The following is a 24,238-nucleotide window of genomic DNA, read 5'->3' on the forward strand; positions in this document are numbered from 1 at the left end:
AGTTGCTGTGATGCTACGGGAAATAAATTGGGAAACGAGAGTAGATGAATTTTGCTATTTGGGCAACAAAGTAACTGGCGATGGCCGACGTACAGAGGATATAAAATGCAGACTGGCAATGGCAAGAAAAGGATTTCTGTAGAAGAGAAACTTGTTAACATCGACTAAAAATTTCAGTGTTTGGAAGTCTTTTTACGAAAGTGTTTGTCTGGAGTGTAGCCATGTATGGAAATGAAACATGGACGGTAAACACGTTAATCAAAAAGAGAATAGAAGCTTTCGAAATGTGGTGCTACAGAAGAATGCTAAATATTAGATGGGTCGATCACGTAACTAATGAGGAGGTACTGAAGAGAATTGGGGGAACAGGGAATTTGTTGCAAGACTTGACCAAAAGAAGGGAGTGGTTGATAGTATTGGAAGAAAGTGTGGAAGGTAAAAATCGTAGAGGCCGACCAAGACATGAATACAGTAAGCAGATTCAGAAGGCTGTAGGCTGCAGTGCTTATTCCGAGATGAAGACACTCGCACAAGATAGAGTAACATGAAGAGCTGCATCGAACCAGTCTTCGGACTGGAGATCACAATAACAGCAGCAAGATAGAGGCAGCATGGCTCAATATTTCTGCAGTGGACTCAAGCAGCTTGTTGTATCCATGCCACGTCTAGCTGCTGCACTACGCCGGAAAAAAGGTGGCCCTACACGACAGCCAATGGCTTTCGTCACCTCAATGTACAATAGGGAGAGACTTCAATCTGCCAGCTACAGAACGAGAGACTCGTGTGATCAAATCTGGTGACAGGGACAGGGAGTCGGATGACATTATTCTAAATGTCGTGTCCAAAAGTTACTTCGATCTAATACTGAAAGAACCATCTCGTGAGAGTAACGGTTTTGACGTCCAAGCAACAACCAGACCTGAAAACTTTCGGAATAGTTAACGCAGAGGAGGGCATCAGCTATCGTAACACACTGACAGCATCTACGACTACATGTGTTTTAATGAAAAGTAGGGAATTTTTTGCTTGCCGAGACTGACAGGATACAGCCTGCAAAATTTCTGAGTAGTCAACATCAAATATTCCGCTCTGACAACGAAGGTGTGAAGCACAAATAGAAAAAGCATTGTTCAGTATGCTGTATGTTCCGAGCAAAGTTTTAAGGGGTGGGAAAGATGTTTTGGTCTTACGTAAAATCAATAAGCGGATCGATATCATCTATTCAGTCACTCAGTGCCCTACTGGCACCGAAACGAAAAAGGACAGGAAGAAGACCGAAATATTGCATTCGGTTTCACCACGGAAGATCTACCAGGATCCTTCTTTTCGATTATAGCACGAACGTCGAAATGCCAGATACTGAATAACTGATCGTGGAATAAAAAAAGCAACTGCACTCGGTTAGTATTGGAAAGCATTTGGACCAGATGAGATACGTGTAAGATTGTACAGTGATTATGCAATAGAGCTTTCTCCCCTTCTAGCAGCACTTTATTATAGGCAGCAAAAGGGAGTATCTGGCGACTTGAAAAAAACGCACGTCACAGCCTCTTTAAGAAGAGTCGTAGGAGAGATGCACATAATTATACGCCTCTATCGAGGACGTCAATCACTTGTACAATTATGAAACGCTCGTATCATGACGTTCCTGGGGAAAGAAAACCTTCAGTATAAAAATCAACATGGCTTCCGTATAGAGAGATCTTGCGAAACTCAAGTCGCTCTGTTCCTGCACGACATCCAGAGCGCTGTAGACACCGGTGCTCAGGTTGATGCCGTGTTTCTTCACTTCAGGAAGGTATCTGACTCAATCACGCACTATCACTTTGTGAAGAAAAACATAACCTTTCGCCTTATCGGACCAGTTCTATAACTTCTTTGCCGAGAAATCTGAATATGTCGCTCTTAATGCCAGAAAATCGACAGATGTAAACGTACCTTCACAAGTACCCCAAGCAATTATGATCGGACCGTTACTGTTTCCGATATACACTGACGCGCCATAGAAACTGGTATAGGTATGCGTATTCAAATACAGGGATATGTAAACAGGCAGAATACGACGTTGTGGTCGGCAATGCCTACACTATGTGGTCAAAAGTATCCGGACACCTGGCTGAAAATGACGTACAAGTTAATGGCGCCCTCCATCAGTAATGCTGGAATTCAATATAGTGTTGTCCCCTTGATTACAGCTTCCACTCCCGCATGCATACATTCAATCAGGTGCTAGAAGGTTTCTTGGACAATGGCAGCCCATTCTTCACGGAGTGCTGCACTGAGGAGAGGTATCGATGTCGGTCAGTGAGCCCTGGTACGAAGTCCCAAAACATCCCAAAGGTGTTCTATAAGATTCAGGTCAGGACGCTGTGCAGGCCATTCAATTGCAGGGATGTTATTGTCGGGTGACTACTCCGCCACCACCGAATCCGAATTTTACTGTTGGCACTACACACGCTGACAGATGACGTTCACCGGGCATTCGCCATAACCACACGCTGCCATCGGATCGCCACATTGTGTACCGTGATTAGTCACTCCACACAACGCTTTTCCACTGTTCAATTGTCCAGTGTTCACGCGCCTTACATCAAGACACACGTCGTTTGGCGTTTACCGTCGTGATGGGTGTCTAATGAGCAGCCGCTCAACCATGAAATCCAAGTTTTCCCACCTTCCGCCTAATTATCATAGTACTTGCAGTGGACCCTGATGCAGTTTGGAATTTCTGTGTGATGGTCTGGATGGATGTGTGCGACCCTCTTCAACTGTCGGCGGTCTCTGTCAGTCAACAGACGAGGTTGGCCTGTACGGTTTTGTGCTGTACGTGTCCGTCCACGTTTCCACTTCACTATCACATCTGAAACAGTGGAACTTGGGATGTTTAGGAGTGTGGAAATCTCGCGTACAGACGTATGACACAAGTGACACCCAATCACCTTACCACGTTCGAAGTCCCATTCTGCTCTCTCACGATGTTTAATGACTACTTAGGTCGCTGATATGTAGTACCTGGCTGTAGGTGGTAGCACAATGCACCTAATGTGAAAAACGTATGTTTTTTTGGGGCGTCCGGATACTTTCGACCACATAATGTATATAAGACAACATGTGTCTGGCGCAGTTGTTAGATCGGTTACTGCTGCTACAATGGCAGGTTATCAAGATTTAAGTAAGTTCGAACGTCGTGCTATAGTCGGCGCTCGAGCGATCGGGCGCAGCATCTCCGAGGTAGCGACGGATTGGCGATTTTGCCATACAACCATTTCACGAGTGTACCGTGAATATCAGTAATCCGGTAAAAAATCAAATCTCCGACATTGCTGCCCCTGGAAGAAGATCCCGCAAGAATGGGACCAAAGATGACTGAAGAGAATCGTTCAGCAATTCTGCAAATTGCTGCATATTTCAAAACAGGTCCGTCAACAATTTTCAGGGTGCGAGCCACTGAAAAAAAATAAATCATCGGTATGTTCTTTCGGAACCGAGGGCCCATTCGTGTACCCTTGATGACTGCACGACACAATGCTTTACGCATCGCCAGGACCCATCGACACCGACATTGGACTGTTGATGACTGGCACTTGTTAGCTGGTCGGGCGAGTCTCGTTTCAAATTGTATCGAGCGGATGAACGTGTACGGGTATGGAGACAACCTCATGAATCCATGTACCCTGCATGTCATCAGGGGCTGTTCAAGCTGGTGGAGGCTCTGTAATAGTGTGGAGCGTGTGCAGTTGTAGTGATATGGGACCCCTGATACGTCTAGATACGACTCTGACAGGCGACACGTACGTAAGCATCGTGTTTGATCATCTGCATGCATTCATGTCCATTATACACTCCGACGGACTCGGGTAATTCCAGCAAGACAATACGGCGCCCCTCATGTCCAGAATTGCTACAGAGTGGTTCCAGGAACACTCTTCTGAGTTTAAACACTTTCGCTGGCGACCAAACTCCCCAGACATGGGTCGCGCGGGGTAGCCGCGCGGCTTCGCCCGTCAAAGGTTCGAGTCCTCCCTCGGGCATGGGTGTGTGTGTGTGCCGTCCTTAGCGTTAGTTTAAGTTAGATTAAGTAGTGTGTAAGCTTAGTGACCGATGACATCAGCAGATTGGTCCCATAAGACCTTACCACGAATTACCAAATTGCGGTTCAAGAGAGACGTACACCCCCTCGAACTCTTACGGATTTATGGACAGCCCTATAGACTTATGGTGTGAATTCCCTGCAGCACTACTTGAGACATTAGTCGAGTCCGTGCCACGCCGTGTTTCGGCGTTTCTGCGTTTTCGCGGGGGTCCTGCAAAATATTACGCAGCTGTACCAGTTTGACTCTTTAGTGACTACAAGCAGTAGGAAAGCCGGCTGCTAGACAAATTCACAGGAAATGTAATTCGTCCATGAAAAAAGTGATTTAAAAAATACTTGTTCGACAGATTCTTGAGCATTGTTCCTCAATCTTGGACTCCTATAAGGTAAGACTGATAGAAGAGATAGAGAAAATCCAAATAAGAGCGACTCGTTTCGTCAGGGGATCCTTTAGCCGACGCGAGAGCGTTACGGAAATGCTCAACAAATTCCAGTGACGTTGCAAGAGAGGCGTTGCACATCACGGAGAGGTTTACCATTGAAATTCCGAGACAGTACGTTCCAGAAAGAGTCGTACAAGATATTACTTGAGCCCACATACGTCTGACGTAACGACCAGGAGGAGGAAATTCGAGCTAATACCGAGGTTTGCCGATATTAATTGTGCTCAGTGCCATTCGTGATTGGTATAGGGTAGGGGGGATCGATATTGATGCTAGAAGTTCCCTCCACCATACAATATCAAATGGCTTTAGAAGTACCGATGTAGATGTTTTGTAATGAGCCGTGGAACTCCAACACCTTATCGGCTACACTTGGTTTCACCGTCCTTTAGCCACTTCCCACAGATGCTTACGACAACAGCAAGCGAACTGCCGACCAGCATCGCCGTTTCCGAGATGGTCGTTCCCAGCCGCCGAACCATAACACCCTGGCTTCTGTCGAAGTCGCCTGTATCGGTGGGTCTCCTCATTTGAGGTTCGTATCGTTGCTGGAATGGGTCCCCATTCGTGTCTGCTCCAGCTGTATATTTGCCTTACCGCGTCACCTACAAGCACCGCCAAGCGGCTACGGTGGGTGGAGGTCTTAACGATTTGGCTTATCAAGCATACATTAGTCTGGGCCAGGCTTCTATGTCGAGTGGGTGGTGCTGGTGATGATAGTTTCACTAACATCTGTGACCAGCGTTGTCAATTTTCAGCTTCTGTTACATCAGACAGACTATTGTGGACGTAGGGATCTTATTGACATGTCGAGTACGCTTGTTTGGCTTCGTTGTGTTTATACTTGATTATAAGGTCAAACAAATGGTACTGTAACGGTAGCATCTACGTAAGAGAGTTTACATTTAGCAACTTCGTCTTCCTGATACGGTCTTCCACACCGATACCAAGACTGTCCAACTCCACGATTGTCAGTTGTGGATTCAGTCAGAACATGAGTGTTTTTGAAAAGTGTAATCTGACCATCTCTGCTGAACCAGTGTTTAAGCACTGCAGAATTTAGATTGGTTGTTACCTTTTTTTTTCATGCAAGGCTTCGAGCAGAAGAGAAACAGCGCAACATTCTCCACAGCCATTCACCACGAGGGTGTGGGAGTGGGGAGGGGGGGGGGGCAGTTGTTACGATACAGAAGCAACCTTTAATTGTGAGAAAGGTAAATAACTTACAGAAACGTTTGATGCAGCACTCGATGCAAGTTCTATTTACAAATGTTCGGTGTGGCAACATTTTCTAAAGTGACGACTGTCCCACCTGTAATCAGTTTCCTGCTAAATACTGTCAAGCAGGTCTTGAAGTATGGTGGCAACTGCCTGCTACATCCGAGCATTATACCGATTCAACTTTACCGCAGATATGAAAGGTGTCTTCATCACTGTACACAATTTTATTACGTAAATCATCTTCACTCTCGAATTTTGTTAAACATCCCTACACAAAACTCAGCTTGTTTTTATTTCTCACTTCCTCTTAAACCTTGCAACAGTTGGAAATTGCAGGTTTTGAATGACAGGCGTTTCCGTAATATCTTCCAAACTGCAACACTAAGCCTATTCAATTCTCTTTGATTTACGCAGACTACGATTGTAAGACTGCCGAACTTGTTCAATTGCTGCGTCAGAGACTGCTGACCCACCCTGACCCGGCATCGTATGTGATATACAGCCAGTTATGGTGAAACGACTGAACAATTTAATAACAATTTGTTTCTCAGATGACGGCTTGCGACGCTTAGCCCTGAATTGTCCCTGAACTGCAAAAGCGATTTACAACCATAAAAAACACTCCGCAAGCTCTGTAACATTATACGACTCCATGATGACTGTTGGAATAACTCATTCGCGCATGCCACCTAGCAGGAACGCCGGGAACTAACAATGTTAGGGGGAATGTAACTTGGAGATATACTGCATTCAGTGCTCTATCAAACATTTCTGTAAGATATTTAGCCCTTTCACAATTAAAGGTTACTTTTGTATAACTAATTCATAAACACTCTGTACTAAAATCTTCTTCCATTACATCTGAAAGTCACTTCAAGGCAAATTTAAAAAGGATACCGTTGCTAGTTCTCAGAACATCATCTCAGAGCGAATGCTGTGTTTCTAACGACACTGACATCGACGAGACATTAAACACCAGCTTCCTTTCTTTTCGTTGAGCCTTCCAAGTTTGAACATACGTAGCGATCTTGTTTATAAGAAACCAGCGTGCATAAACCAACCTTTGCACGAGCTCCCAGTTTCCTATACCAGTCAATAAACCTGGTGTCACACATATATCTGTCGTCTCATAGCTCGCGCTAACGTTGCATGCGAGTCTTAACATCCTGGGATATTCGACACATGAGCCAAGTTGTTATAAGAAATATTTTTAAAAAGGAGACGAAAACACTCACCAGAGCTCACAACGGGACGGCGCCGTCTCGTCGTCACCGATTTCGTCCACATTTATCGTATATGCAGGGCTTGGCCAGAAAAAATGACAGTGACAGAGTGGGAGCTCCAGACGGCAAAGCTTTTGTAAAAAGTAGCATCTCTGAGGCGGGTCAGACGAGTGATGAGTCATTCATGTTTGCATGGTTTCCTGGCAGCGAGTGGCGCAATGGAGTACAGAACGCTAATCTGAGGGTCATGAGTTGGAGGCCCTATGGAAAAACTTTTCTAAATTCTATTTTAATTGACAGTTTTTATGTGGCACTCTAAGTAAACCGAAATAATGCTCAATGTATTGTATACATTAATATTTTCATGCAAGGCATTAAAAAGTAAGGCAAAGGAAAATATACGATTGCAGATTAACTTGCACGAAGGATTCTACCTACATCCTCCACGAGCACTCTGCAAATAACTGTCCAAGCACGGATTGTAATTACAGCATACAGGACTTCGTATTTTCTGAGTTTCAATGCGACCTCCGAGCAGTCCTTGTCAGTTGCACGCGAACAATAGGTTCACAGTCAGGTACAATCGGCCCGTTGCCCATTGGGGACAAGGCTAGTTACGGCCATGGAGCTCAATCGTTTGCCAACTTAATGTGAATTTATCGATAGTACTGTGAGAACACAGTGCGAATATTGTTTTCCTTTAGAAACTTTAAAACACCATGCCTAGAAATTTACTGCTTCCCCTGTTTCCAAGATGAATATCACCCCAGAATGTGTAGGACATTAAACGTAGAAAAATAAAAGTATTTAATTTTATGTGTGAAGTTCTCCTTTACACCTTACAATACCTTCCTGGAAATTTATTTGCATTCCCACATTTACCTTGGCGTTACATTTTCATGCCCTTTACAAAAAATATTAATAAATACCATATTCTGAGCATTAGTTTGGTTTATTTTCAGTGTGAGCAATGTAAAAATTGAAAAAAAAAAGAAATTAAAAAACCGTTTCCACGGAGGGACACGACCTCACGCCCTTCTGATTACCATTCCGCACCCTTTCCACTGCGTCAACCACTGCCTACAAACTACACTAGCAAAAATAGTTCATGCCTCGGCCGACCTGCGCCAAAAATGCTATTTTTTTGTAATAGCTCGGTCATCTGGAGCTCCCAATTCTGTCACTTTCGTTTCTTGTCAAGTCTTCACCGTTTGGACGAAATCAGTGATGACATGTAAGCGCGGATCCCTTGTCAGCCTATACCAAAAGAATCAGCGAATGATTTTCCACCTGGCAAAATATCCTCTCGTTACATACCGAGATTTTCAAAGACAATCTACGAGATATTACTTAAAAACAAAGTTAAATTATTTTGAAAGTGCTACTCAATGAATGACTGAGATCTCACTAAAAACAAGGTCCATTCGTGGCATCAGGGGCGTGTCGGATTATAGGCATTTGTAGAAAAGTATACTACAGAATCAGTGGGTGTTATGCTTACAGTTGCGTCTCAGAGCTCTAAAACATCAAGCCGACATGGACAAACTTAACATCCTGTGCTGCTCGGAACAGGCCTATGCCCTACCCGGCCTTAATCGTGTCATGCATTTCAGCAACATTCAAACTCCAGTCAGATGTGACAACTGCTCTCTAACAAAACTGAGAGAGTTGCGGGTTAATTTGGGTTTTCACTTTAATGTTATTTTTGATTTATATCTGTTTTCGGTGCAAGCAGTTCGCTATGTTTACTCTTTTTCAATGGAGTTGTTGTCATTTGCAGAGAAAATAGTGCGTGTTGCGTATTAATCATGAGTTTTTTCCTAACATTTAGTGCCGAAAACCCGGGATATAGAGTTCCGAAGGACGCACGTGTTAGCAGAAGATGAACAGGACCGGTTGTTGCCCTCGGGAGTGGAAGAGGTAGCAATAGTACCTTTAAGAAACATATAACGGAGGCAGCGAACAAAACAAGCCGTGTATTAGCTGCCTTATATCCTTTAATAAGCAGAAGATCGTCTCTAAATACGATAAACAGTCTCCTACTTTATAAATCGATAACACAACTAATCTTATTTTACGCCTGCCCCATATGGGGACATGCAGCGTCTACACATCTCATCAAAGTTCAGGTTGGCCGGCCGGAGTGGCCGAGCGGTTCTAGGCGCTTCAGTCTGGAACCACGCGACCGCTACGGTCGCAGGTTCGAATCCTGCCTCGAGCATGAATGTGTGTCATGTCCTTAGGTTAGTTATGTTTAAGTTGTACTAAGTTCTAGGGGACTGATGAATTCAGATGTTAAATCCCATAGTGCTCAGAACCGTCTGAACCATTTGAACCAAACTTCAGATTGTCCAAAATATGACATTGCGAATAATATTAAATGCTCCATGGTTCGTTATAAAAATAAGACATTGCGAATAATGTTAAATGCTCCATGGTACTGATTACATTGATTCACAATGACTTAGAAATTAAAAGTGTTTCAGAACAGATCCGCTCCATGTCTGAAAGTTTGATACCCAACTTGCTTACTCATCCATCACACCCATTCGCCAATTATGCAAGTGTGATATCAACGACCCCTCCGTAGCAGCGCGGCTGACTGCAATGCGATAGTTCCGGGTTCGATTTCCGATATTGTCAGCGATTTTTCTTTGGTGGCAGGACGGGAACGAGGTGCACTCAGCCTGTATGAGGCCAATTGATGAGCTATCCGACCGAGCGGTGGCGGCTCCAGGTCACGAACACCGACCACGGCCGGGAGAGCGGTGTGCTGACCACATGCCCCTCCGTATAACATCCAATGACGCTATTAGCAGAGGATGACACGATGGTCGGTCAGTAGCGATGGACCCGTGAGACGTGTTGACCGAATTTATGCTTATTATATCAATGAACAGCTACATTGGTTTTATTACCACGTCAGTAATACAAACTGACGCTCATGTTCAGCGCCATAACCACCGTTCCCACATATTCACGTGTGGGTCACATACACTGTAAATAATTTTTTGTAATGTTTCAGTACTGTAAATAAGACGACAGTGAGAAATTTAGGGTTGTAACAAGAGTCATACAAGGTGATTTCAGATAGCAAAGACTTGGCCTGAAAATCAGTTACAATACGACTAAATATAATGTGTAAACATAGTATCGAAAAGAAAGTAGTACACACTGAAAAGTAAAATCATTGACGAGATTTTTACCTTTACGAAAGTTAAGGACAAAGACTGGCTCGACCAGAAAAAAAAACAACTGAACAGTAGCATGGTTTTCAAAAGCTAAGTTTACGATACATCTGAAACGTAATGTTTATGGTCAATGGGTATTACAAGTTCTGGCTGTAAGACATGGATTTCTGATACAAAAACTATTCAAAAAATTGGGTTGCTCAGCGAGAAATGAAGAAATTCCACCTGGAAATTACTACGAGAGACAGGAAAACGAACAAATGGATCAGGAGACTAGAGCAGAATGTGTAAAAAGCAAAGCACAGCTCTGCGTTCAATGCTTGCCACAGTTAACATGAACTGGAGATAAGCAGTACAGGCATCCACGTGAATGAATAGTAGGTGAAACAAGATGTTTTACTGGATTTAAAGTGATAATAAGAGAACTATCGAGATGACGTTATGGAACGGACTGTAAAACATGAATAGGAAGTGCCTGAACGCCCGCGGATGTCTAAATAACGTATTCAGCACTTCCTGTGTCAGTCGTGTTGTAGGAGCAGACAGTGCTGTAGATTTCCCCTTAGCACAACCTAAGCTAGCTGGTGTTGTACACGGCAAATGACAGAGCTATGAAACTTACGTAACTGGTCGTTAACGCCTCTCGGTGTCTCTCCTCACACATCCCCTTAAAAAGCTTGTACTATATGGTTTACTAGCTCGTATAGGGTTACGTACTTACCCAAACACTTTCCCATACTGATGAACATTCTTCACGTCTTCCGCGCCGAACACCTGCAACAAAAGATATTGGTAACTATTTTCAAACAGTACTACAGAAGAAATTATGCACTAAACTTTTACAGCCTATTTAATTTTAGTCTTCCCGGACGTTAATGAAAATAACCATAATGCATCACTCGATTCATTTGCTGTACCAAATGAAACAAGAAAATTTGCGGATTATGTCTAGTATTAAACAGTCACTCCACAGGCTATTTACTAATCGAGCGCTGGAAACGGCATTTTCTTTTAATTTTCGGCTATGTATTAGCGAGATGTACAAGTATGGAGCTGAAAATATATTACGGCTAATGTCCAATTGAAACAGTGAAATTCTAATATTATACCCTCAGTATCGTATATTCAGTTAACTCGAGTGAGTACGAAACACACAACGAACTACAATGTAGACTCTTATCCTCTGGTTAATAGAGAATATTTGCAAGCTGTTGAATGCAGATGTTCTGACTTGGGTCATACTGCTGTTGGATAACTGCTTTCTTAGAGGCTTGAGACATTTAAAACGAAATTGTTAATATTTTATAAGTCAACACCCTGTTTTCAATTTTATCGGATATGTAAAACTGAAACTTCAGAGTTCTTTTACGTACCGTAATGATGTGAAATGAATCGTTCAATACATCTTTCCATCCGGAAAAATGTAATACTGTTGGGCAAGTTCGTCGTTACAAACATGAGTACTAGAGACTATAAGTAACTCCATGTGATGTCCACAAACATTTGTTGTGGTCTTCAATACGAAGACTGGTTTGATGAAACTCTCCGTGCTAGTCTAGCCCATGCAAGCCTATCCATCTTTGCATAACTGCTACAACATGCTACTACTTAAAACTGCTTACTGTACTCAGTACTCTGACAGCGGACATGGGTAGTGTTGGGTTGGGGTTCTTTGGGGGAAGAGACCTAACAGCGAGGTCATCGGTCTCATCGGATTAGGGAAGGACGGGGAAGGAAGTCGGCCGTGCCCTTTCAAAGGAACCATCTCGGCATTTGCCTGGAGCGATTTAGGGAAATCACGGAAAACCTAAATCAGGATGGCCGGACGCGGGATTGAACCGTCGTCCTCCCGAATGCGTCGGAAGTGTACACTAACATATTGAAAGTATCCGGACACTTTTCTATGTAATGCGGAATTTGTCATTAGTTGTATTGAGCGGCAAATCTACTGTACCAGTATACATTTCTGCATATCCTTGGAGAATGCACAGATGTCGTGTAAGTAGACCATACATTGCTTTGGCTTTTAATCCCCATAGCACTCAATCCAACAGTGGTTGCAAAGTTGCTGGAGCATTTTGCATTCCAAATGGTGTACGAGGGTACAGATAATACCCAGGTGGAATTGTGAATGCGGTTTTCGGACCATATTTCAATGCTACCTTTAATTGATGGTTCCCACTTTGCAGGCCCATGGTTATAACATTCAGTTATACTCAGCAGAGGATACGCATAAATCTGCTTACTGTATTCAAGCCATGGTCTCCGCTGTATTAGTTTTATTCTCCGCACACCCTACAGTACCAAAATGATTCACTGATCTCTCAGGATGCGTCATTTCAATCGAATCCTTCTTTTCGGAGAGTTGTACCATAAATTTCTTTTCGCGCCAATTCGATTCAGTGCCTCCTCATCAGTTGTCAAAGCTACCCATCTTATCTTCAGCGTTCTTATTTAGAACCATATTTCAGAGGCTTCTTTCCTGTTCTTGTTCGAACTGTTCATCGTCCAGATGTTAACAAAATTCTCTTTCTCAGAGTCGTTTTTCTTCCTGCTGCCGGCCTGAATTTTATATCCTCTCTACATCGACCGCCGTCACTTCCTTTGCTGCACAAATAGTAACACTCATATATTACTTTTAGTGCTTCAGTTTCTAATTCCTCGGCATCGACTGATTTAAATCGACTACAATCCATTACACTTGTTTTATGTTTGTTGTTACACAACTTATAATCTATTTTCAAGACAGTACCCATTCCGCTCAAGTGTTTTTTTTCCAAGTTCTTTGCTGTCTATGACAAAAAAAATTGTTCAAATGGCTCTGAGCACTATGGGACTTAACTTCTAAGCTAATCAGTCCCCTATAACTTAGAACTACATAAACCTAACTAACCTAAGAACGTCACACACATCCATGCCCGAGGCAGGATTCGAACCTGCGACCGTAGCGGTCGCGCTGTTCCAGACTGTAGCGCCTATGACAAAATTACAATGTCATCGATATACCTCAAAAGTTTTTAATTCGTCTCCCCCAACTGCAATTCCTGTTCCAAATTACTCCTCTGTTCCCATTACTTCTTGTTTAGTGGATGAACCAGCGGAAAAATTCTCCAATCAACGCATAAAAAAATGCGAATATGTTCCCGCTAATTAAAAGACTCTGAAAGGTGGGGGGTACCAGCTGCCTCACCTACCCTTCCTCAGCAACTTTTACAATTTGCACAAAAATTTTGCCATGCGAACATATTAGCACCATTTTTAGCGTGCACCTCACCTCAAACTCTCACAAGTTCCCCTAACAGTAATACACTCACAGCCACTAGTCCATCGCTATAAGTCTCTCATACCACCCACTCCCAGTTGCGCTTTCTCACTCACTCGTTCAGCTCAACTCATTGTTATTATTTCCTTGTGTCTCTCTGTTATTGTTTCTTGTGTCACAGCCACAGTCCCCTTCGTTATTTTCTACTAGTACTGTCTCCTCTTATTGTCACTGTCCCCCTCTCACTCTCTCTTACTGCTAATGTCTTATTCCTTCCTACTGCTGCTGTCTCTTCTCACTATCACTGTCTTTCACTTCCTCATTATCACTGTCTCTCACCACTTCCCTTTCTCCTTAGTCCTCGCCCCCACTCCCCTTTTTACTGGGACTGTCTCCTTCACTCTTTTCCTAGTACTGTTCCGTCACTGTCAACTATGTTCCTCCGCCAGTGTGCCAATCTCCTTCTTTCACACTGCCACCGTTTCCTTCGCTCTTTCTATGACACAACTACTGTCTACTGTCTACCAGTAATTATTGCTTTTACGTCTCTTTACTACTGCCACTGTCTTCTTCTTTCTCAGCATAAAAAGCTCAAATATGTTTGCGTGCTAATATTTTTGGGAAAAATTTTAAAAATGCTGAGGAAGGTAGAGTGGGGCAGCTGGTATCCCATTTTTAGTCAGTCTTTTAAACAAGCACATATTCAACTTTTTTGAGCTCCGACAGGAGCATTTTGCCGCTAATTCCCTTCTTTGCTCTGCCACCGCAGAGCGTGTAACTCATATGAAAAGAAATGCATTAATCTGTAAAATGTAGACAGTTTACTTACGTGAAACTCGAAAAGCGCAAAACAAATTGGACACCTCAAATCGGATTTTGCTTGCAAAAATTTTTCACATGTGCTTCAGTACTACTATATGGGGTTCCCAGACGATAACAAAGGCACTGTACAGCGTATTTCTCCGTGCTACGGTTCTTTTAACTACGTTTTCACCTTACACCAGATTTTACGTGTACATGTAGGGTAACTCTGAACCTCTGTATCTTAGAAATGGATAACTACATGAAGAGAATTTTCAGGGTTGTTCGAGATCGGCAACTTGGGAATACATCGTAAAAATTACAGACATTTGCTGTGCATAAACGTCTCGGAATCCACGGCTGGGTTTTAATACTCAGAAAACAACTTTATGAGGTGTTTTTCGAACACGGATAATTTTTTTTTTTTTTTTTCAAAACGGGGAGATAGCTCTTCTAGATATATTTCTAGATGATCTGTCTTTCAAATTTTAACAATTTTCTGGGGTTGTTTATTATTTAAATTTCGCCTCATACCAGATTTTATTAGTAGAAGTTGAGTAACTTTGAACCTCTGTATCTTCGAAACGGATAACGATATAAAGAAAATTTTCAAGGCTGTTCAAGATCGGGATCTTTCACATATATGGTGCAAGTTTCAGACATTTTCTGTGCGTAACCGTCTTGGAATCTTTGGCAGGGGTTTGGTCCGTTGGTGACGACGAGAATATGATGGTTCAAATGGCTCTGAGCACTATGGGACATTACATCTGAGGTCATCGGTCACCTAGAACTTAGATCTACTTAAACCTAACTAACCTAAGGACATCACACACATCCATGCCCGAGGCAGGATTCCAACCTGCGACCGTAGCGGTCGTGCGGTTTCAGATTGAAGCGCCTAGAACCGCTCGGCCACAACGGCCGGCACGAAAATATGATAAAAAGAACCTTTTTCTGGAGTTTTCCGAGGAACCGTCCATGAGCTAATGATGCCTCTGTAAATACCATTAAGCCGACCATAGAACACATCAAACGCAATAAGAAGCAAATGATTTGCTCCATTTGCCTAAGCGGGCCGAACTGTGTAATATTCAGACCTTGACCCTTTACTGTAGGATACTCATTGCCAGCCACAAATTCTCCACTGCGATACTATACTGTGCTCCGATATCACTGTTCTAACTTGTCCGCAAAGGGAAATATTTTATTTGTAGCTACTGAAACTGTATATGATTTTTAGAAACTAAAATTTGGGACCCATAACATAGCTTTTAACCGGCACACTACCTAAAATATCCATTAGCTTTACGTTCTGGTTCAAAATGGCTCTGAGCACTATGGGACTTAACATCTGTGGTCATCAGTCCCCTAGAACTTAGAACTACTTAAACCTAACTAACCTAAGGACATCACACACATCCATGCCCGAGGCAGGATTCGAACCTGCGACCGTAGCAGTCGCGCGGTTCCGGACTGAGCGCCTAGAACCGCTAGACCACCGCGGCCGGCTTTACGTTCTGGGACCCAATAATTTCTGAACAATTCTCGGAGAGAGGATAAATACTGGTACGTTTGACCGCGTGTGCCCCAGTCAACAGTCTGTTTGTTCTACGGAAAAACAAACAGCCTCAACGTAAAGCTGCGTGATACGGCTTCTCTAAGCTCCGCTCACACTGTCCCACTTGCCTACCACCAGAGCCGGCCGGTGTAGCCGAGCTGTTCTAGGCGCTTCAGTCTGGAACGGCGCGACCGCTACGGTCGCGGGTTCGAATCCTGCCTCGGGCATGGATATATGTGATGTCCTTCGGTTAGTTGGGTTTAAGCAGTTCTAAATTCTAGGGGACTGATGACCTCAGATGTTAAGTCCCATAGTGCTCAGAGCCGTTTGAACCACCAGAGGGCAGCACAGTTATTTTCCTTCGCAGTCCACCTGAAGTGTTTAACTCAGATTCTACGATTGTCCACCTAAATGGCTGCTGGCTAATTTGTTACCAATCCTCATCGAGTTTAGCACTTTGAATGATCTCGGTGTGTTCAGGGTGTTAATACTCTTAACACTCTGAGAGGTTTTTTTAAACCTTTTCTTCTTCTTCTTCACTGATAACTATGCAATAAGAGTGCAGCAATCAGTCGCCCTCCCCTTTTCTTAAGTTTTATTCCTCAAATAAAGATTTGGGCTAGTGCCTAGCCATTATCAATGCACTATTTTTTAATCTCGATGCATGTTAGTTCCGTGTTGTTCGGGCGTCAGTCACAGTTCTTTGAATACTACTCACTACTCAGTAGTATTCAAAGTACTGCGACTGACGCCCGAACAACACGGAACTAACATGCATCGAGATTAAAAAATAGTGCATTGATAATGGCTAGGCACTAACCCAAATCTGTATTTGAGGAATAAAACTTAAAAAAAGGGGGAGGCGACTGATTGCTGCGCTCTATCATTTATAAATTGCATTATGTTTGCATTTGGAAGACGAACGGAAAAAAAGGAAAAGGAAACGTACTTGCGTGAAGCCTGGGGTTTCACGGCGAGATAATAAAAGCATTAAACAAAATTTCTTACAGGAGCTGCAAGTCGAAGACGTAATATCGTATGAAAATTACTTGCGAATGGACGAGAGTACATTTCAATACGTGCTCAGGGAAATGGATCCTCATATTACGAAGCACAACACTCACCTCGGAAATGCTATATCTACTACTCTAGTTTACACTACAGCACTCGAATACCGCAATGCACATTGGCGACAATAATACCAGAAACGTGTCACACTGTTTATAAAGCACTGAAGGAGGAATATCTAAAAGCAAATAACTATTTAGTACATACTATATCCATTAAGAAATTTTTTTTCTGCAGAACTTGTAGATTTTCTCCTTTGAATCCTAGGGGGAACATCCTTGGCGTATTTCACATGTAATGGACTCCGTAATTCTTTAATAGATAGCGCCTCTTCTTATTCCATTTCTGTATTCGGGATGCCGCAAGTTATACAGTGCTTCATCTGCCTCGTACATTTCTATCAATTTCGTTGCAGATGCGATGCACCACGTAAATTTCGAAACGCTGTTGACAAACGTTAGATGTCAGACAACTGCAGTGATTCTAACGCTCCTAACGGTTACATTTCTCGCTGCCGTAAGTGAAAAACGAACGACGTCTTTGATCAAATGTAAAGCGACGCGGTAGATTTGGCCAAATAAATTGGACAGAAGGCGACATTTGACGAAAGTTTCCTATGACACTATGTCCAGTGCATTGGACAAATCAGCTTCGTCCAATAAATCTGTTAGTGTAATATCGGCCTAAGGAACGCTTCATGGGTTCTATTAGTCAAAAATTCTTCGAGCTAATCGCGCATCCGTGAAGATATGACGCTAGACTGTGTCTTGAAGGACTGCTTCCAGACCGTCCAGCTCCCTTGTGGTCAGGAACTGAATTGATACCTACTGCAGCCCAGGGTTTGCCGACACCACTACATGTCGCCTTCGCTTCGCAGTTGCGAGTCTTCGCGTGGGACGCAGTGTCCGCCTTGCGTCCGATAACGCGCTATCTGGTATTGCTTCCGGGAACCCCGCCGCACAATACGTTGTCTCCACAGGCGTACAAGCGTCCTCGCTCGTTCTTAAAAACCCAGTTCTTCCACAAGGCTTTCAGTTTCTCAGCAGGGATACAGCCACAGCGTCTCACTCAGAACTATGCGCTGCGTACGCTAGCAGTTCCATCAACAGCATTCCCTTCTTTCGTTCACTGCAGACTTCCGGCATTAAGCTAGTGCGCTTTCCTAAACTAAAGGAACTGCTGCTGCCTGTACTCGTTTATCCACCGCATGTCACTAAACATTATGAAACCGCTTTTGCTTAAGTAAAAAGTTTCATCAAGCGCACCTTAATTTTCTGTGTATAATTGAACTATCAAATAAGTTGTCAGTGTGTAATCACGAAGACAGAACGTTCTGTGCCCCAGTAATATAAAAACGAGAAAAATGGGAAAGTTTGCAGGCCGTTCAATCACTCAGCACGTCATAGCTCATGACAATAAGAGCCCTTTACATCTGTGCATCATTAGCCTCACGTCGTATGGGTAGCAAAAAGACGTGGCATGGACTCGGCTAATGTCAAAAGTAGTGCTGGAGGGAATCGACGCCATGAATCCTGCACGGATGTCCATAAATCCGTATGAGTACGAGAGGGTGAAGATCTCTTCTGAGCAGCACCTTGCAAGGCATCCCAGATATGCTCAATAATTTTCATGGCTGGGGAGTTCGGTGGACAGGAGAAGTGTTCAATCTCAGAAGAGTGTTCCTGAAGCCACTCTGTAGCAATTCTGGACGTGTGGGGTGGCGCATTGTCCTGCTGGAATTGCCCAACTCCGTCCGTCGGAATGCACAGTGGACATGAGTGGATGCAGGTGATCAGACAGGATGCTTACGTAACTGTCACCCATCAGAGTCTTATCTCGACCTATCAGGTATCCAATATCACTCCAACTACTCACGGCCCACACCATTACAGAGCCTCCACCAGCTTGAACAGTTCCCTGCTGACATGCAGGGTCCATGGATTCATGAGGTTGTCTCCATACCCGTACATATCCATCCGCTCGATACAATTTCAAACGTGACTCGTACGACCAAGCAACGTTTTCAGTCATCAACAGTCCAATGTCGGCGCTGACGGGCCCAGGTGAGGCGTAAAGCTTTGTATCGTGCAGTCATCAAGGGTACACGAGTGGGCCTTCGGCTTGGAAACGAGTGGGCCTTCGGCTCCGAAAGCCCATGTCGATGTTGTTACCTTGAATGGTTAGTGCGCTGACACTTATTGATGGCCCAGCATTGAACTCTGCAGCGATTAGCGAATGGGTTGCACTTCTGTCACGTTGAACGAGTCGTCGTTGGTCCTGTTCTTGTAGGATTTTTTTCCGGCCGTAAGGGATACCTGATACTCACGGTGCACTCGTGAAAAGATAGTACGGGAAAATCCCCACTTCATCGCTACCTCGGATATGCTCTGTTCGATCGGTCGTGCGCCGAGTACAACACAACTTTCCAACTCACTTAAATCCTGATAAGGTGCCATTGTAACAGCAGTAACCGATCTAACAACTGCGCCAGAGACTTGTCTTTTATAGGTGTTGCCGACTGCAGCGCCGTATTCTGCCTATTTACATATCTCTATATTTGAATACGCATGCCTATACCAGTTTCTTTGGCGCTTCATTGTATTTGTCAGTTACTAGTTGTACAAAGTTGTTCGTCGTAAGAGTATAAAACAAACGGAATTGCTAACGCGGCACGTTTTTTTTTATGTTTACATGTCTCATATTAAATTAGCTACAAGCCTGAAACTGACGCCTGGAAAAAAAAAATTAAGTCACATTAGTCATAAAAGGTAATAGACAGTGGCGCAAACTTCGCAAAATTAAATAAAGGTGACCGACAGGGATGTAGTCTTTCCCCATTAGTCTTCAATGTACACTTTTAGGATCCATATGTTGAAGAAATAACTAGCTGTACATGGAGAAATCTCAAAAATGCTTGAATTTACGGATCGTGTAACAGTGTTTGCAGAATCTGAAAATAGTCTCCGAGAGGTCATAGAATGCAAAAAATGGTTCAAATGGCTCTGAGCACTATGGGACTTAATATCTGTGGTCATCAGTCCCCTAGAACTTAGAACTACTTAAACCTAACTAAACTAAGGACATCGCACACATCCATGCCCGAGGCAGGATTCGAACCTACGACCGTAGCGGTCGCGCGGTTCCAGACTGAAGCGCCTAGAACCGCTCGGCCGCACTGACCGGCTCATAGAATGCATGAAGAAGGTAAAATACCTGTGTAATATAATAATAGGATGGTAGATCAGCACAGAAGTTTAAATGCAGAACTGCACAAGGTAAAATAGCATTCAAAACAGGAATAACAAAAACAACAAAAACCAAAAGATACCACGTCGAATAGTGTTGATTTCAGTACCAGGGAACAACATGTAAAAACATTTCTTTGGAGCGTAGTCCTGTATGGCTCGCAGACATGGACAGTTGCGAAGCACGAACGCAAAAGAATACTTCTAATGGACAGAGGGAGCGACCAGCGAAGTTTTTAGCAACGCGGCGGCGAAAGGATCGTTGTGGACGACTATCAGGGAACGGAGAGACCGACGGGTTGGATACCTACACAGATCTCTGCCTCTTCATTAATGAAATCAATGGTAGGAAAAGTATCTGGGAAATCAAGACTTCAGTACGTCAGGCAGATAAAATAAGATCTGAAATCGACGAAGTACTCCCAACTGCATACACTTGCAGAGGATAAAGAGAAAATAGAGAAGGGGAATTGGTGCCGAACACTTTGTGGATTGCGAACAAAAGAATAAGTAGAGGAAGATTGGGTACACACAAGTCTCCCAGAGGCGTAATTTGAAAAGTAAAAAGTGTTTCGATACTAGAGGTAAGCGAAGTACCAAACACGTAGGTCTCTTGCGTAGTAACAAAACGGTTAACAGAGCACTAGTTACCGCACGAACCTGGTGATGACACGTCGTGTTCTTTATGTGATGGTTTACGAGCTCTATTGTCGCTCAGTTCTAATGCACATTGAGGACTGTATGGAGTCTCCAAGTCTTCTTTGGGGTACTTGATGGGTTTCAGTTCGGCTATGAATAAAACACACACACACACACACACACACACACACACACACACACACACACACACACACATTCCACCACGTTTTCTTCCTGAAGTTAGGGCCAGATAATGATGATTACTCACGTGCGGCCTTGTACTGATCGACGGAGAATATTTCCGATGTCTCTCACAGTTCTGCACAGTTTTACGATGCGCTGTGGCACATTCGACATTGCCGTGACTGAAGATCACGTTCTAGCTGCTTCGAGACTTTCTTTGACTGTTCCCGACAAACAGGATCCATGTGGAGTCTTGAGGCAGTACACTATAAGCTACTCCAAGACAGACTGTACTTTGACAAGGCAAATGCGTGACGTTGAAAGCCCAGAACTGCACAAAAAATATGCTTAGAAAATAAGTCGCTCTTTAGAAAAACAGTGGTATGGGCCATTCGAGTGCAAAACGCACCTATTGTCTGCTAGCGCCACTTACAAGGGGAGGCCGCCAATTGTGAAATTCAGATTCGATTCATACTGCGCATAATAAAAGCTCATGGCCAGAGGTGTAATGTGGCAAAGCACCAAGATGCACTTCTCAGCCGTTGTCGAGAAAATCGACAGTTAAAAGAAACCGTTGCGGTGAAATACTCTCTACGATTAACAATTCTCTACAGCATAGTGGCGCAGCGGTAAGCGCTGGGGTTCGTAATCCGAAGGTCGCCGGATCGAATCTCGCGCCATGCAATTTTTTTTTATTATTAGTTTTTGCAATTCATATATATATATATATATATATATATATATATATATATATATACTATTAATGAATTGCTTATGCATGTTGGTGAAGGCGGATCGCTCTCCAATTGTACCGCCTCCATTTTTCCGTTTGTTTAACAGGGTGTACCAAAGCTGTCCCGTCCGCACTGATTTTCGACGATGTTATAAGTTGCGCTAGGGACCGCATCTACCTTCTTTCGAAGTTAGCAGGCAACTACGCTGTTATGGGGCGGCTCGTTTCGGCCCATTCAACATCTGTCCTTCAAGTGTAACGAGCGAGTAACGGAGTTTATATTTCATACCTGCCACAGCAAGTTTGTGTTCGTGGGGTCTCTATTCTAATTCGAACGTTTGACTTACGCTATACGTATTCATTTCTACGTCTTCCGTTAACTATACGTGGTTAACATTACGAAGACAATTAATAACATTTGTGAAATACAACTTTGTTTGTGGAAAACATAATGATGTTCGAAGTCGCCAGTTTTTCCACGACAAACGACTTTCAACAATTTATTATATGCATAATTGTTGCAACTGATTGCCGGGAATTACAATCAGAATGAATTACAAAAAACAAATACTAAAAAAAAAAAGTTGCATGGCGCGAGATTCGATCCGGCAACCTTCGGATTACGAACCCGAGGGCTTACCGCTGCACCACCACGCTGTAGAAAATCACTAATCGTAGAGAGTATTTCACCGCAAAGGTTTCTTTTCACTGTCGATTTTCTCGACAACGGCTGAGAAGTGCCTCTTGGTGCTTTGCCACATTACACCTCTGGCCATGAGCTTTTATTATGCGCAGTATGAATCGAATCTGAATTTCACAATTGGCGGCCTCCCCTTGTTAGTGACAAGATGGAGGTGCGCTAAGTAGTACTTCACTTGTATCAACAGTATAGCTGCAGTGGGGACCTTCTTTTGGACTGTCTGGTTATGTGTTAAAAGAGTACGAAGAGTGTACATCGGTATCATGAGGCGAATTAATCCCATAAATGTTGTCAAAATGTTAGAGGCGAATCTGGGAAGTGCTGCGTGCAGCAAGTACAATTACACAATCGTTATTTCATCGTCAAACTTCACCCTGTCCCGTACAAACAACATTCGGCACCAAGATATAAGCGTATGTTACAATATGCTTCGAAAAAGCCGGGTTGTGACATTGGCATACCAATATTGTCGTTAGTAAAGTTAATTATCGTGGCATTTGATACTGGAATAATTGAATGCAGAAGCGATATTGAACGTGAAAACTAGCTTTAATCAGATGTATACATTGTCCTGTTCATTTCTGCATTGACCACGTCATTTAAATGTCACATTTGCTCTTTGTAGACGGAACAACTGTGTAACACTATCAGGTCAGTAGAACAAGTTAATTTTTGAGATAGTGTAATTATTTTAAGCAGAGGGAAATACACCAATTATGTCCCGAGGATGAAATGTGTGTACTTTTGATCCTATTCTTACGATATTTTGTTTCTTGCTGTTACCATAGTTCCTCTCTTACATTTTTAATAGCTGACGGTTGAATTGTCTCTCGTGGTACAGTTTTACGAGCGAATGGCTCGTACCACTGTTTTTTGGGATGAGAGATTTATATTCTAAGCACTTATCGCGCACTTCTGAGCGTTGGAAGTCATTCATTTCCCTTGTAGGCGCAAATACAGTGCAAACATGACTGATATTAGACGTCTAATGCGCGGGTCTAACTGTCTATGAAACATGATAAGGATATTTGGTTTGTGGGGCTCTCAACTGCTTGGTAATCAGCGCCCGTACAAATTCCCAATCTCTTCACTGTCCAGTCTCATCACCTTTCCGAATGACGATGCAGTGACGAGGACAATACAAACACCCAGTCCCCGGGCGAAGAAAATCTCCGACCCGGTCAGGAATAGAATCCGGGACCCCGTGATCCAGAGGCAGGAACGCTAGCCAATAGACCACGAGCTGCGGACTGCCTGTTCGAATTAGGTAGTGGTTTTTCCCTATACAGACATCCCAATTTCGGTTTTCAGAGAATTCTAATTTTTTCCTGTCATTAATACTGACTTCACTTTTCACTTTCCATCTTCCTCCAATGTTTTGATTACGCTCACCATCTCAACAGGCATCACACGTAGTGGATCACGGGTAACCTTTGTAGCTGGACGGCAACCTTTTGTCCAGTGAATCTCATCCGATGTCATCTTAAGACAGTGAAGTTTGATCTCTGCCGATATTGTGGCGAGCAGAACTGCGCGAGAAGCACGCTACGTGTTCAGCGTATGAGCAGAGCTTCCACGGTTCAGCGTTTACAATAGCGGGCGGTCCTCCTTACAGCGAATGGTTCTGTAGCCACGCGTTCTGCTAGCCAGGCAGGCGGCTGTGGCGCTGAGACGCTCACCATCCTATGCCCCGTCCCCTCCTAAATCAATCACTCGCCACTAACACGACACACACACACATACACACACACACACACACACACACACACACACACACACATTCAGTGTGACATTTATGGCTTTAGAAGCCATGATATTCAAAAAATGTTCAAATGTGTGTGAAATCTTATGGGACTTAACTGCTAACGTCATCAGTCC

At 43.5% G+C, this 24,238-nt stretch overlaps 1 protein-coding gene across 1 annotated transcript in view; it reads right to left on the reverse strand.

Moving 5' to 3' along the window:
- Nucleotides 1–24,238, reverse strand: part of LOC124606296 (cytochrome P450 3A8-like) — a 262,940-nt gene that overhangs the window by 39,177 nt on the left and 199,525 nt on the right. Inside the window, exon 3 of the mRNA XM_047138281.1 lies at nt 10,893–10,945. Within this exon, the coding sequence (XP_046994237.1) occupies nt 10,893–10,945 (53 nt within the window). The remainder of the gene's footprint in view (nt 1–10,892; nt 10,946–24,238) is intronic.

The sequence above is a fragment of the Schistocerca americana genome, chromosome 1 (assembly GCF_021461395.2).
Source record: "Schistocerca americana isolate TAMUIC-IGC-003095 chromosome 1, iqSchAmer2.1, whole genome shotgun sequence".
NCBI classification, from domain to species: domain Eukaryota; kingdom Metazoa; phylum Arthropoda; class Insecta; order Orthoptera; family Acrididae; genus Schistocerca; species Schistocerca americana.